The 15,194-nt window shown below is 43.0% G+C and overlaps 1 protein-coding gene across 1 annotated transcript in view; it reads right to left on the bottom strand.

Annotated features, from left to right (window-relative positions):
* Positions 1 to 1,343: 1,343 nt before the first annotated feature.
* AGPAT5 (1-acylglycerol-3-phosphate O-acyltransferase 5) overlaps positions 1,344 to 15,194 on the bottom strand; it is a 53,281-nt gene continuing 39,430 nt past the window's right edge. Inside the window, exons 6-8 of the mRNA XM_074329296.1 lie at positions 11,939 to 12,100; positions 5,846 to 5,969; positions 1,344 to 3,854 (exon numbers count right to left, since the gene is read on the bottom strand). Coding sequence (XP_074185397.1) covers positions 3,629 to 3,854; positions 5,846 to 5,969; positions 11,939 to 12,100 — 512 coding nt within the window. The 3' untranslated portion in view covers positions 1,344 to 3,628. The remainder of the gene's footprint in view (positions 3,855 to 5,845; positions 5,970 to 11,938; positions 12,101 to 15,194) is intronic.

The following is a 15,194-nucleotide window of genomic DNA, read 5'->3' as shown; positions in this document are numbered from 1 at the left end:
TAGATAGGCAGAAATGAGCAGAAAGAGAAATTTAGCCCTGGATAGAAAGCCCCTTGCTGTAGCTCTGTCGTGCGGGGTGGCATGCGGGGTCTCTGGTCCCGCTCCCCACATAAGAACACAGGACATGGTGAGGCCAAAAAGGAACACGCACGGAGCCATAGATGCGGGAGTCACACCACTGTAGTCTCGCTGGCGGCTGCGTTGGAGACGCAGGAGGCAGGAGCCACAGGATCCACAACCCGCCATCTGCTTCTCTGCCAACCAACCCCACTTGCTAACTGCAATCCGCAATCCACAATCCATGCTTACTAGTGTAGCCACGGCAGTTATATCAATAGCTAATGGCTAACTGGTAACAGCTGACGGTCACCCAGCTGCAGCTGATGGCCATCTAATAACTGAGCCAGCACCTTTCCACGTGAGGCCGAGAGCCTGGAAACTGCTCTCTGGGACTCCGTCCCCACAAGCTCCTACTTGGGTCCAGACCCCCTGCAGCTGCCCTCACTTAGGGCACCTGATGCCTCATTGTCTGGGTGGGATTCCGGGCTCCACATGCCCCTAAATCAAAGGGATGTGTTGTTAGAAGCCAGAGAGAGAAACCATCCTGCGTGTCAGAATGTTCACCCTGCTTCTCACAGCCATGGGAATGAGCTCAGACAACCTTGGCAGCAAGGCGGGAGTAGGAGGCACCCAGCTGGGAGAACGAGAGGGACTGAAGTTGGGTTGGGGGGACATGACGGACAATTCTACCCAGAGATAAAAACCCTCGTGCAATGTCAGGAGGGGCTGCTTCCCTCTCCTGGGTCAGCCGCTCCACGTCTTGGGGTGTACTCGCATTTACTACTAAACTTCTTGCTTTCTACGCTGCACAATCTAGTTCTTGACTGAATTCTTTCCTTCAAGAAGACGAAGAGCCGAGGTACAACGTCATTCCCGGTAACAATACCGCGCTAAATGAAAGAAAAATCACGTGGAAACGAGACATGAAAGAAATCACTAGAATGCATGATGTAAGGAGTAGTCAGATTGGCAGTTCACTCCCCAGCTGGGCTAATTTCAGGCACTTGACGTTTCAGTGAGGTATCCTAATGATTACAGAACTAACCAATTCATACTTGCCACACCTCTTATAAAATGTATAGATGAGTTTATATAACCAAACTAATGTACTCCTTCAATTTTGACTATTTTAATGTATTTTTAAGAAACTTGCTCAATACTTAAGAAAAACCATTATAGTTTTATATATTCAGAATGCAGGGCCAGCCATAATGCCTATTTTATGTAATAGAAAACTTGGTGAATTTCTGAGTCGCAAAATGTTAAACGGCACAGACATTAGAGACAGTGAAAGCTTTTATTTCTTGTTTTACTTCCATCCAAACACACCCTTTTCTGAAAAACATAAAAGCATGCACATTGATGGCATTCTTATAAAGAAAAACTAAGTAATAACTAAGTTGTAAATCAGTAATAATAATAACAAACAAAAGCTTAAACGATATTATGTGAAAAGATTTACAGGGAGACATAGCACTCTTAATTTTAGAAAATAATTCAAGTCATGTCAGTACACGTTAAAAAGCTTCTAATTTCCCAACATTTTGATACAATCTTTTTAAAACTAACAAGTCTTCTATAGACTTTTTGTGAGAAGAAAATAAGTATAGTCATAAGAAACATGATGTTCAAGTGATCGTCTGCAGTTCAATCTGCTTATAACCAACATAGTCTAACGGTATTGCCCCTGAAATTTAAATTTAGAGCATATCTAGTATATTCAAAGTAAGTCGCACACCTTACTCTTATTTTGATCGAATTAGAAATCGGGTCTAACTTCAGGATTAAAAAAAAGTATTTAACAAAGACATATGATGGATCTAAATTTCACTTTACCAGTAATAGAAAATTGCAATTTGGCGTAAGACCACTTTTTGAAAGTTTTACCGACATCCCACCAATTGGTTCAAAACTAAGCCAACTACTTTCTGTGGGAATGTGTGTGTGTGGATGTGTGTACCTGTTAACACAGACAAACCAATTCATACTTCCCAGCTCTTCAAAGGTGTTGCCTGAAACGGCTTCCTCTCTGCTTCTGGAGAATCAGAAAACATTTTCCTTAATTTTCATTTTGTTTGCCATGATTCAATTAGCGTGTGTCACCTGGGGCACTGATACAACTCTGCAGCACAAATCCATCGGCAGTAGGCACACATGTTCTCTTAAAGCACTACCAGGCAATCAGGTCTAAATGACAACACAGGAATAGAGCAGATCACACTGTGAAAACAGCCTGTTCCACAGGATCCATTGTTCCATGACTAAGAAAACTGTGAGATTTGCTTCCTGAAACATAGCTCTGTTTTCAGGGGATACCAATTAATTGTGTGGCCACATTAAACTAATCAGTCCCGATGGATTACGTCCGTATTTCCCTGGCTTGAGGAAGGTGAATTTCTTGACATGAGACAAAAGGAAAGTGTCTTCCGCAGCCAGTGAAGCTCAGACCCCTTCCAAGAGGACCAACACTGCTGGCGAAGCGCCCTTCCTGCCCGCCAGTCCACTGGGCGACACCAGGGCCGGTGATCCAAAGGAAAAGAACTCGGGCTCGGTGGAAATCAACCATGATGACATAAAACATGATTTTTGAATGAAATATTTTGCTAAACCCAAGAGTAGCAGGCAAAAGGCACATGCTAGTAAATCCAGTCAGATATCTGAAAGCTCCCACCACCTCAGACGTCTGTGGATTCAGGTCCAACAAAAGTACACATGATTATTTTGATATAAAACAGCAAACAGGACACCTTAAGGTTGTCACGTACTTATGGCACAGATGTTGCAAGTCCTAACAGCTTAGCTTGAATCTTCAAATGCCGAGCAAAGTTCTGCTACAAGAATCAGGGTCACACTTTTAACTTAAACTGAATTCTCACATTTTATACATTATTCCTTTGTATAGAGTAGAGCGTGTGCAAATTAAGCTGTTTCAATAAATATTAGCAATGTTAATTCTTTTGCAAACATAAAGTGAAAACCACTGATAATACCATAGAATAAAATCCTGTTCTAGCCACGGCTTCTGCCCCAGGAACAGTCTTGGCTCTTCCCTTCTATCCCCTCAATACTTAAATATTTTTATTTCTTCCACTGACTTAGAGAAATTCGGCAAAAAGCAAAGTATTACATAGCTGCAGGATACTAAAATACTTTAGTGATAAGGGTTTGGACTGGTCAAGTTGTAAAAAATTGAAAATAAGAAATACAGTGAAATATACTGCAAGTTAATGTTCATGAATGCAGCTGTCTGAATTACAAAACAATCACAAATTGTACAATCCTAATAATCTTCTGAAGGTGACATCATTAGTTCATAGAAAATGCCCAGGACCGCATAAGCTGTTTAGCTTTTCCCTTTCCAGCAGCTTCAGCTAAAGTTGTGAAACGTATGCGTTTGCCCAAGGCCAACAGCATGTGGCCTTTAGTCAGAAATTCTATTTTCTCCACTGTTCAATCAACAAGGCTTTATTTACACATCTTATTAAATTCAGGAAACAATGCGACGTCCTGTGTAGCTGCCAGTAACACACAGCACAGCTCACACCGCTGCCTGGTGACAGCGGCCCGTTCATGCTTTAATACTAACCCACAAGCAGCCGATCACGGTTCCGTAGAGCCACGTTTTGACATACAGTTTCCTGCCAGCCTCCGTCACAAGCATCCCAGCAGTCAACCCACTTAGGATCAATAACGATGGCAAAGTCTTCTTGAGACTCAGTTTAGAATTAACACTTTTCCCAGGAAACTTGTTTCTTCTTTCTGGATCCAGTGAATCATAGAATTCTATAAGCAACCTATGGCCCGAATGGAAAAAAGGTTTTTTTAACTCTCAGTTTTTGTCATTTCAATGTTTTATTCCAACAAATATCTACTGGGTGCCTATGACATAGGAGACGTGATAGGTCCTTGGGAAACAAAGATGAGAAGGAAACATCCAAAGACTTGGTTTAATTGGAGTTATCAGACTTTTAAAAATCTAATATGCTCGATGGTTAGTGTATATAAATTATATGATATGCAGTATTTAAAAACAGATGGTTTCAGGTCATTGCGTGGGGATGCTTTTCTTTTACGAACTTCAGGTCTTTGAATTTGGCGACAAGCTGACTGACATCTGATGAGCCAGCCCAGCTTTCGCTCCGCCTCCCCCGCCTTCACGTCTTCCTACAGCTCCTGCTCCATCCACGTCAGAGGAAAGAGCAGCAGTTCTTACAACATACAGGGAGCTTCCAAAAAAGCCCTTATTCCATGTAATTGTAAAAGAAGCCAAAAGCAGGAAAAAAGAGCGTTGTTAATTCACTCCCCATCTTATTTTAAAAACGTCAAGTTTTAATAGCAGAACTTAATATAAAAATCTCAAACACAAAAGTAGAAGTCATGTTCTCTGGAGAGAACCACTGTTATAACATGCCAGATTCATCCTACATATATACAAATACCCATCACACAAACTCCACTGGGCCTTAGACACACTGTTCGGGTTTTCTGAGAATAGATTTTTATGTCAAAACCCACAGATCTTACTTTAAAAATTGCTTCCATAACCACAGTGGGCGGCACTGAATGGTTGGTTTACTAAATTAAGTCACGTACAGCTGAGTCAGTGAAATACAGAAATAAAGCTACTTGTTTATAAACTTTATAATGTTTCACGTACTAGGTTTAGTATACTTTTAATAATTTCCACTTGGTAAAGTTAACCCAGGAGGGTTAATTAGGAAATCCTTTACTGGAATACAGCAAGGAAAGGAGGCAAATTAGCGGTTTCCTGAGAAGGAGCATATTAGGAGAATAAAACACTTGGATAAAATTTCTGAATATAAACATATTTTTGGAAGTACTCTTTAGTCTTAAAAAAACCATACTTTTCAATGTGGTCCTAATAAATGGTGCATCCTATAACTAATGGATAGATCCATTTTTCTATAAAAATAGAAAGTGTAGATGTTTAAAATACAGATATTTCAAATATATCTTTCAAAAAATAGGATATGCATCAGAAAGGATAAAACCTCCACTGGTAGCAAAATGAACGAAGTTTTCAACCAAGAAAATTCAACTTCTAAATATCATATCCAAACCGAAGACTTTTTATCTTCCTAAAAAGAAAATCCTAAAATGTCTACCTTTAGAAATCTGTATTAAATCAAAGAGGTACTAATATCCTGCCACAGATGTCACCTGCTGCGTCACGGCTCGCTCTTTAATAAGTGGCACATCACACACGTTGCCTCCGTGGGCCCACCTTACGCTACACCTCACCCAAGAGGTACAAATACACCTGCAGCTTCCTTTCGGCCACGTTCAACACTGCTGTCTGCTCCCAAGTGGTGTCATTAGCATGGACAAACACAAGGCCAACCCCAGAAATGGTGTGGGCCCCCAAATACTAATAGGAACGAGACATCTGGGTTGGGAAAATGTCCACTGACTAATATCCCGGGGTCATTTCCACGTGACAGCCTTCCTCTCCCACGCACTGCGGGCATGGCCGCCGGCCCTCCAGCAATGCCACCACTTTCTCTGAGCTGGCAGGGCTGATTTGGGGCATCTCCAGTGCCCTTGTGTAAATGAGAACAGATAAGCCTCCCACAAGTGCTTCTACAGTGACGTGTAACAGCAAAGGTTAAAACACGAGCAGATTATGCACAGAACAGGATCTGACCTCACATTATAAAAAGCACTCTTAAGAAAATAAAACTGTTTACATTCATGTCAAATTGTTTACTGGAGTGATAGTTAGTTGAAGCAAAGCTTCTGAAGAGCTGGAACGGTTGTTACTCACTTATCTTTTATTTCAAAACGTTCATGAAGCCACCTTCTCATATACACTTGTTCCTCTGGGACGTCCTTTTTTTCTATACGATCAATGTGAATGTGAATTTTTGGACATTCTTTGCAGAGAAATTCTAACAAAAAACAAAAACATTTCATTTTTTATTTTAGAACCCGTGGTTACATAAAATAACAATGAAATGAGACAAACAGTTTGAAAATATAGATTCTTTAGCAAAGAAAAAAAGTTGAGATAAAGATTATAAATTGTGGTTTGGGGTTTCAAGCTGCAGTAGAGAGCACGTTACAGCTTTCCAGTCCGCCGCGATCGCCGAAGTCACTAAGCTAAATCCACAGACCAACGTTACGTTTTGTCAAGTCCCTGTCATTCTGCAGCCAGCGCAGGACTAGGCAGCTGGCTCTGCTGCCAGCGCACACGCACCCTGAGAAGGGCCCCCCGAAAGCCGACCATCGGATCCCCTAGTCGTCTTCACGACCACGAGTCGCCCGTCCCCATGCACACCACTGGTCACACAATGGCACCGCTGCTCCCACAGGCTAGTCCGCAAGGGTGGCGATGGCGTGCGCCCGGCTTGCTCGGGCAAGGCTGGGTGCGTGTGGGCGCTCATCCCCGTCAGGTGGGCTCCCCGAGCCGGACAAGCCTCCTGTGACTGACTGCCCCGCAGCCGGGACACACGGGGGACAGACCCCCTTCCTCTATGACTTGCTTGCTTTCCTGGTCTGTGCCACATGTTAACACGTTACACTTGGTTCAGGAATGAAAATTCTTTTCGCGGAAGAGCTGTGAGCCCGTGAGTAAGTACAGCTTCTAAGACACGCTAATCTGTAAAAGCAGACAGTGCTTTTCCAGCTTGGCTTTACTCCGAAGTCAGAAAGAACTTGGAGCCTGCGTCCTCCCTCTTTTTGTAGGTGGCTCTCGGAGAGGGGAGAACATTAACATATTTAAATTCTTTGGAGAACCAGGAAATACTCAGAAGAGATTTAAGAGAAGGCTGTGTCCTGGTGGGTGCACAAGCAGGAGGCTGAGGCCTTTCAGCTCAAGCTGGAATGTGTTCAGAGAAGCTTCCTGAAGACGAGCGACCGGCAGGTTCTGCAGCTCGAGCAGGACCTGCAGCTTCTCCTTCAAGACGCCTGTCGCCTTCCGAGCCCACACAGGTCCCTTCTGTGCTGAGTACCCTCTGCAATTGCTCTTCTTCACTTCTGGTGGCAACCCTTGGTAACATGTGGCATTTCGGCCATCAAAAATTATCTTATTTTTTATATACTTTTAGGAGCGAATTGGTTTTGAGGATAAATGTGAAAAATATGGCAATATGGAAGATTTACTTTTCACTACTTTTGTCTTAATTTTCCTCAAGTTCTATCTATCATTTAAATACTCAAAGAACTGCTGAGAAAGTACGTTCAGAAGCAGAGCTGGGCCTGGGTGACAGCAGGGACAGTGAGTCAGACAGCCTGGGCTTCGATCCTGTGCCCCTGGGCAGACCCGTTAGCAGCTCTGCACCTGCGCCCAAGTCTGTAGGACAGTAAAGTACCTGCCCAATGGGGTCTGTGTGGGGAGTATTTCCAGCATACATACACACTATGTGGTAGCTGCCGTCATGTTTCCAGCCCTCTTATTTCTATTTCTGATCCGTAGAAATGCAGAGCCCACTTTTCCTACCTTCACTTAACTGTCTACATCTCCCCCTCAGCATTTCCATAATTAAATAATCCTCCAATTGGCAGTGTACACATCCCTGATATTTCAAGCACTGTGCGTACAGCTACAGATTGTAAGGAAAGGAAACCGACTGCCCTTCAAACGTCAGAGCTGAGACACCTGTGAAACGTGCTCAGCAGGGGTTGGCGATGCCAGTCAGGACGTCAGCTGAGGAGGGAAGGGGCGCTGAGGAACGGCCCCGGAGCGGCTGACGCGGTGCTGTGGTGTCTACAGCAACTGTGTGCGTTACTTCATTGGATCGTCACAGATCCGTGTGGGCAAGGACCATTACGTGCCTGACGGGGTGAACAACCGAGGCCCAGAGCGTAGGAAGTGGAGCCACGTCCCCGGGGTGAGCATCCCAGCACAGACTGTAAGACCGTCATCAGATACAAGCTAAAAGGACAGTCAGGAGGTTCTGCCACCAAAGACAAAAAGTGACATCAATACTTCCCTCAATATTTCATAAGGCTCTTGTGTCTATATTTGCAAAAACTGTTTTGGTTGGGGCGCATTTCACATTGCATAAGCAAAAGATATTTCACAATATTTAAGGAATTCAGGGAAAAGCATCCTAATTAAGGTAGACTTTTTTCTAACTAGGACATTTCTGGGAGAGCCCTAGCAAGTATGGACGACTCAGGTAATGAAAGTCTTCCAAGCATGCGCACGTCACGAGGTCTAGTCTCTGCCGAAACCCAGTCCCATTTGCTTTGTGCCTGGGGGGGGAGGGGCAAAGTGGGGACAGACGTGGGTGTAGAGACTGCGTACGTGCTGCAGTGTGAGCCTGCACACGCGGTCCTCACCTGGCTCCCAACACGGGCTTTCTGGTTTATACCCTGCTCCCCTTCCTCTGGGGGGGAGGGGAGGATACACACGGACATGGACACACACACACACACAGTTGGATTTGGGCCATGCTTATATAGCAGAAAACTGGGTTGATAAATTGTGGTATATTTCACATCAATGAACACTATGTAGTCTTTTAAAAAAATTATAAAATTATAAAAGTCTATATGCTGACATGTAAAGATTTCATGACACACTATTAAGCCAAAAAAAAAGTCAAGATATAAAGAAAGCTATGTATACATGATTTCATTTTTAAAAAATGAATAAAGGCACATACATACTCTAACATATAAACATTATAAAAAAGAAGATTTTGAAGAAAATAGCCAAACTATTAACTGTGGTTACATCTGGACAGATGAGCTTGTGGCGTTTTCCCCTTCTTTTGGTTACCTGTAATTTCCCCCTCCAAATATGTTTTATTGTCATGTAAAATATTAATAGAAAATATCACCTAGACTCACATAAAATGCTTAAACAGAGTATCAAATGTCTTTGAGAATCTAATTTATTATGATAAACCACCCATGTTAGAAACAGGATTTTTAAAGTCAATTACAATCAAAGTGCCCGGCCTCACCTCTGCCCAGTGAACTGTGCACAGGACACGATGAGTCTGCGGACGAGACCAGATGGACCCCAGCGGACACAGGGGTGGGGGTGGTGGGGGTGCTAATCAATACCCCCACCCCCACTACATGAGACACCAGGAAACGGGAAGGACAGGCACTCACGGCCCCCAGCTCTCTACCAGGACGCCTCCGACAGCCACTGATCACAGAAGCCTGCAGAGTTCATTAACACCAGCCCCGCCCTCACCTGCGGTGCCTGTCAGCCGCCTGGAGTGGAGCCAGGCGCATGCTCAACCACCACCCAGGTGAATGCTTGGAGAAACACTGACCTATGGCATAGGAATGAACAATCTAGCAACTTTATAGAAAATATTGTTTTAATTGGGCTGTAGAAGATGAATATTCAATGACAGCCCACTATGTATGGAGATAATGCTTAACAATAATTAAATGTGACCACAAATTCCTTACAGTATTCTAAGCTATGGAATTTTATACCTAACCCAAATTACATCATAATTTAAAGTGAATCTTAATCTATACTAGATTATAAGTAAAGCAGAATATCAATCCATTTATGTAATAATGAGAGAAGGGTTTTGCAAGCCATAGGTCCCAACTCACATTTTGAATTAACACAGAAGGAAAGCCAGATGGCATTTCCTGCAGGCACAGGTATATCTGTAGACTCACGCCTCAGCAGTGGGAATGTAACGTGCTAGACGTTGCCAAGACAACTAACTACACAGGCTGTATGTACTGCACTGATTTCTGATGGCAAAGTGTAAAAGTGCCTGCTACACCTTCTTCTCGCCCACAGGGTCTGTTACGAAACCTGTTATTGGGATTTTTGCCAATCTGATGGTGAAAACATGGTATCTCACTATAAGTTTAAATTTGCATTTTTCTTACTATGAATGAGGTTGAACGTTTTTTCTGTGCACTGTCCTTTCTCATCCTTTACCCATTTTTCTATTGAGTTATCGATCATCTGATCAATTTGCAGGAGCACTTTATACATTAAGGAAATAAGCCTTTTTTTCTGCGAGCTGAGTTGCCAATATTTTCCCAGTTTGTCCTTAGTCTTTTGACTTCACTCCGGTGTGTTTTTCCTCGCAGAAATACTCATACTTAACTGACAGAAATTTGTAAGGAATACAGAAAGCCGCTGCCAGCTACTGAGCAGGAGAAGCAGCTGAGCAGTGGGAGGTCCTGGGTCCTGACGAGGCCCTGCCTCCAGGCATCTGATCCCCTAGAGGAGCTGAGGTAGCACAGGGTAAGTGCTGACTGTGGCACCGGCCACTGCAGAGGAAGCAAAGGACTAGGAAGGGCTTCGGGCAGACAAAGTGTGAGGGAGCTGTCGGCTTGGATGACGGCGGCCAAGGCCTGGGTTTCACTGGGGAAGGAGGACGGCCCACACAGTCTTCCACCCCAGAAGGTGTGTGGGTGGCAGCCGGGCCCACTAGGAGGCACAGCGCGGGAGGACACGGGGAAAGGCAGGGGCTCAGGGTGGAAGATACAGAGTCCCTGGACGGCGGGCGGGACAGGTGGGCATTCACCTTGTGAGCGCTGCTAACCGATGCGTCCCCACCACCCGGAGGGAGACACAGTGAAAGTGACATTTTAAAAAGGTTACTATGGGAATTGTATCTGTTTTTCATAAACAATAAAGACATGTTTACTCTTGTGTTTTAAACAATGTTTGATGAAGTAATGACAATACTGTTGAACTAAATGCATGTCTGTTTTCAAATGTAAAAACAGGTCAAGGACGCCTTCGATGGTTAAAAAAGGAAGAAAAATATTAATATGTTGCCTTTTTTAAGAAGGGCGGGACAGCAGAGTAAGAACAGACACTTAAATTTGCATGTACTTTCCATAAGAAATGAAGAAAACTGGTTACTTGTGGGAAGGGGAAGGGAGACCAGTGGCTGGGGGCAGGCTGGAAACCAAGCCCTTTCACGGCATACTTTCTACCGTTTTGATTTTCAAACTGTTTGATGCATAATATAGTCTAAAAAATTCCATTTAAAATGAAATAAAGTCCAGCTTCCACCCTTACGACTACTCTGCTAAACGTAATTGTGAGAGCAGCCATTCTTACTTACTTCAGCTGTAACTAATCAGACTTCACTGCCTTCCACCATGACCAACTTCCACACCACTTAGCCCCCTGGGCCTCACCCCTCCATCCTCTCTCTGGGGAGCTGCTCTCTACCTACGCCTTTTGAACATATTCTGGGCATTGGCCTTCAAGAGATCCTGCTGACAGAAGCAGTGTGCCAAGCACGTCGGCTCCCCTTCAGACCGCTGCCCCGGTGACGTGTGAAGCTCGCTGTTCTCCCGCCTCGTCACAGCTCCAATGGGCACCTTGCGAAGGGGGTGGCTACTACACACACTTCCTTGTTTGTCTATTACCATGTTTAAATTTCTCTAAAATATTCTGCTTCCTTACAATTCTACTTTTTCTTGTTATATTTGACATACACAGACAATAGCTCAAAGATCCTTAAAACATAGGATGTTTGAAAAAAAAGTCACTTAACTGTCTTTCTTCTTGCCAATGATACTAAATCTCAAAAATATTTCCTGAAATATGCATATCAAGGTGAACACTGACCATCGACACCGTCAGTATTGCTCGGTTAGCGCACCCCTCCTCACGCCCTCCTGTGACTTACAGCTTCCATGTCTGTGTGTGAACTTTGGGTAGAAAGAGCCGCATAAATGATAACGGGCAGGTCTAAAGGCCTAATATGGCAACCAACAAATACCAAACTTAGCAGAACTAATGAAATTTAAACTGGTCCAGATTAATACAAAATACTTGAAAAATATATTGAGGATATTTACTTGGAAAATATATCAGGCAAATGTCATAGAGTACACGTCACTATTTTTTAAAAAGTGAACTATACATTCATAAGCATATATGACTTAACAACAAACTTACCAACCATGGATGGTGCTTCTTTTCGCTGCCCTTTACCGTCCATAGTCCCTTCAAAAGCCACTGTAACATCATAAATTGCATCTAAATAATTCTTCATAGAATCAAAAGCAACATGGGTTGCCTTTATTCTTGGTGTCAGCACATGTTTTAATACTGCTAGGCCTAGAAAAGAAGTTGATTCAGTGTGGTCATAAATTAGTTACACAACAGCTCAGTGACAGAACATCTACGTGGTTTCTAAATGTCCAGGAATAGACAGACCAGAATATTTGAATGCCATAGTCTCATATCTATAGGACTTTAAGTTTGGAAAGCACTCTCACATGATTCTTTCTATGTAAATCAACACTTACTTCATACGTATGTATTAAACATGGACATGCATAAGACACTGTGGGAAGCTGTGGGAAAACCGGCCCTCACCCAGTTTGACCTCTCAGAAACCCGCCCATTTGGTAAACTCCTGACAAGGGCAAATCTCATCCTCCTTGTTTGGCAACAGAATAAAGGCGGTAGCATCATGCCCAAGGGTCACGTGCCCACGATTCAGCAGTACAATTCATCTAAGTTCATAATAAATCCTAACTCCAAGTCCATGATTCTTTCAGTTCTATTTCTATTCAAACAGATTAGCTAAACAACCTCCAGTGTGTACAATATCTGAAGTAAGAGCTGATGTGGTCCATATGATGTGAAATACCTGCCTGATACGTTTGGGCTAAACCCCAAAATCCAGTTTCTTGGTCTACTTAAACAAAACAACAACAACAACAACAAAAACTGAGATCTAATCATATACCGTAAGATGTATCATTTTAAAGCATACAATTCAGTGATTTTTAGTATTAGGTTGGTGCAAACATAATTGCAGTTTTTGCATTGTTGACATTTGCCATTTGATATTGGAATGCATTCTTAAATAAATGTGGTTGTGTTATACATCATCTTAATGCGCATTTCTCATTTTATGTTCTTTTGCTAATGACTTACTACTTGCTGTTTATCTTATGTTTATTGTAGACTATGGAAATGATGTTAGACAAAAAGCAAATTCTAGCAATTTTCTTATTCGAGTTCAAAATGGGTCGTAAAGCAGCGGAGACAACTCGCAACATAAACAACGCATTTGGCCCAGGAACTGCTAACGAACGTACAGTGCAGTGGTGGTTCAAGAAGTTTTGCAAAGGAGACACGAGAGCCTTGAAGACCAGGAGCACAATGGCCGCCATCAGAAGGTGACAACGACCAATTGAGAGCAACCATCGAAGCTGATCCTCTTACAACTACATGACAAGTTGCCGAAGAACTCAGCGTCGGCCATTCTACAGTTGTTCGCATTTGAAGCAAGTTAGAAAGGTGGAAAAGCTCCGTAACTGGGTGCCTCATGAGCTGACTGCAAATCAAAAATATCATTGTTTTGAAGTGTTGTCTTCTCTTATGCTACCCAACAATGAACCATTTCTCGATTGGATTGTGACGTGCAACGAAAACTGGATTTTATACGACAACCAGTGTGACCAGCTCAGTGGCTGGACTGAGAAGAAGCTCCAAAGCACTTTCCAAAGCCAAACTTGCACCAACAAAAGGTCATGGTCACTGTGTGGTGGTCTGCTGCCGGTCTGATCCACTACCACTTTCTGAATCCCGGCGAAACCATTACATCTGAGAAGCATGCTCAGCAAATCGATGAGATGCACCGAAAACTGCAATGCCTGCAGCCGGCACTGGTCAACAGAAAGGGCCCAATTCTCCACGACGATACCAGACTGCACGTCACACAACCGACGCTTCAAACGCTGAACGAATCGGGCTATGAAGTTTTGCCGCATCTGCCATATTCACCTGACCTCTCACCAACCGACTGCCACTTCTTCAACCATCCCGACAACTTTTTGCAGGGAAAACACTTTCGCAACTGGGAGGATGCAGAAAATGCTTTCAAGAGTTTGTCGAATCTCGAAGCACGGATTTTTATGCTACAGGAATAAACAAACTTTTCTTGTTGGCAAAAATGTGTTGATTGTAATGGTTCCTATTTTGATTAATAAGGATATGTCTGAGCCTAGCTATAATGATTTAAAATTCATGGCCCAAAGCTGCAATTACTTTTGCACCAACTGAATATATTCACAGAGCTGTGCAACCATCACCACTATGAAATTACAGACCATTTTCATCACCCCGAAAAGACACCCAGTAGGCGTTGCAGACATTGCACTCTCCCCTCCCCCACCCCGTTCCTGGCTCTCATGAATCTCCTTTCAGTCTCTATAGCTTGCTGTTATAGACATTTCACGTAAATGGAATCACACAGTATGAGACCTTTGGTGACTGGCTTCTTTCACTTAGGGTAATGTTTTTGAGGTTCTTCTGTGTTGCAGTGGTGCCAGTGCTCCATTATTTCTTATGGCTGAGTAATATTCCATTGTGTGGACAGACCACATTGTTATTATCCATTGACCAGCTGATTGACACCTAAGCTGAGACACGCTTTAGCTATTATGAAAAATGCTGCTACGAACGTTCTTATAAACTATATATTAATGCTGCATATGAACAAGCTTTTGTATGAACATGATTTCAATTCTCTTGGGTGTATTTGACATAGGGTGTGTGTGTTATATACATTTTTAAAAAGCTTTTCTAAAAGCTTCTCGAGAACATACTGCCATTTAACAGACTAATTAATCACATCTCCGTTACTGCTCCTACTATTGCTGAGGATTTGTTCGTCTCCCCTTCCTATTTCCTACTGCCTCTCTTTTCCTGAATTAGAATATTTACTGACAATTTAACAGAAAAAAGTAGCTCTCTGAAGAAGTGACATGAAAATAGACCAGAAAAAGCTTGATTTGGAATTTCTACTCTCTCTCTCCAGGGAAAATCATCTGCATGAGGAAGAACAGCCACAGCGTGTTGGGATCTTCCCGCAGAAGAATTTTGAAAATGCAGAGTGGTGTGGGAAAGACAAAGATTCCCACACCACATGGCCGACACAGTCCCCAGGGCAGGAGCAGTTTAATTTATTCACAAACTTATAGCAAAAATCTGCGCAGCGTACTGGGCTGGGAAACGTTTATTTGTCAATCAAATTGGTTAGCACGCCCTCCTTTGCTAATGGAGCTCACCCGCTCTGAAGTCCAAAGGTCCACAGAATCGCCCTGTGCGGTTCAGTAAGAACAAGGAACCAGTAGAATCTGAATAAGTTAGTATGAAGATTAAAAGTCAAAAAAGTAATATTTCTCAAAAAATGAGT

This window comes from Rhinolophus sinicus, linkage group LG04 (assembly GCF_036562045.2).
Source record: "Rhinolophus sinicus isolate RSC01 linkage group LG04, ASM3656204v1, whole genome shotgun sequence".
Classification (NCBI taxonomy): Eukaryota; Metazoa; Chordata; class Mammalia; order Chiroptera; family Rhinolophidae; genus Rhinolophus; species Rhinolophus sinicus.
Note: the sequence above shows the minus strand (reverse complement) of the source record. Positions and strands in the feature narration are given on the sequence as shown.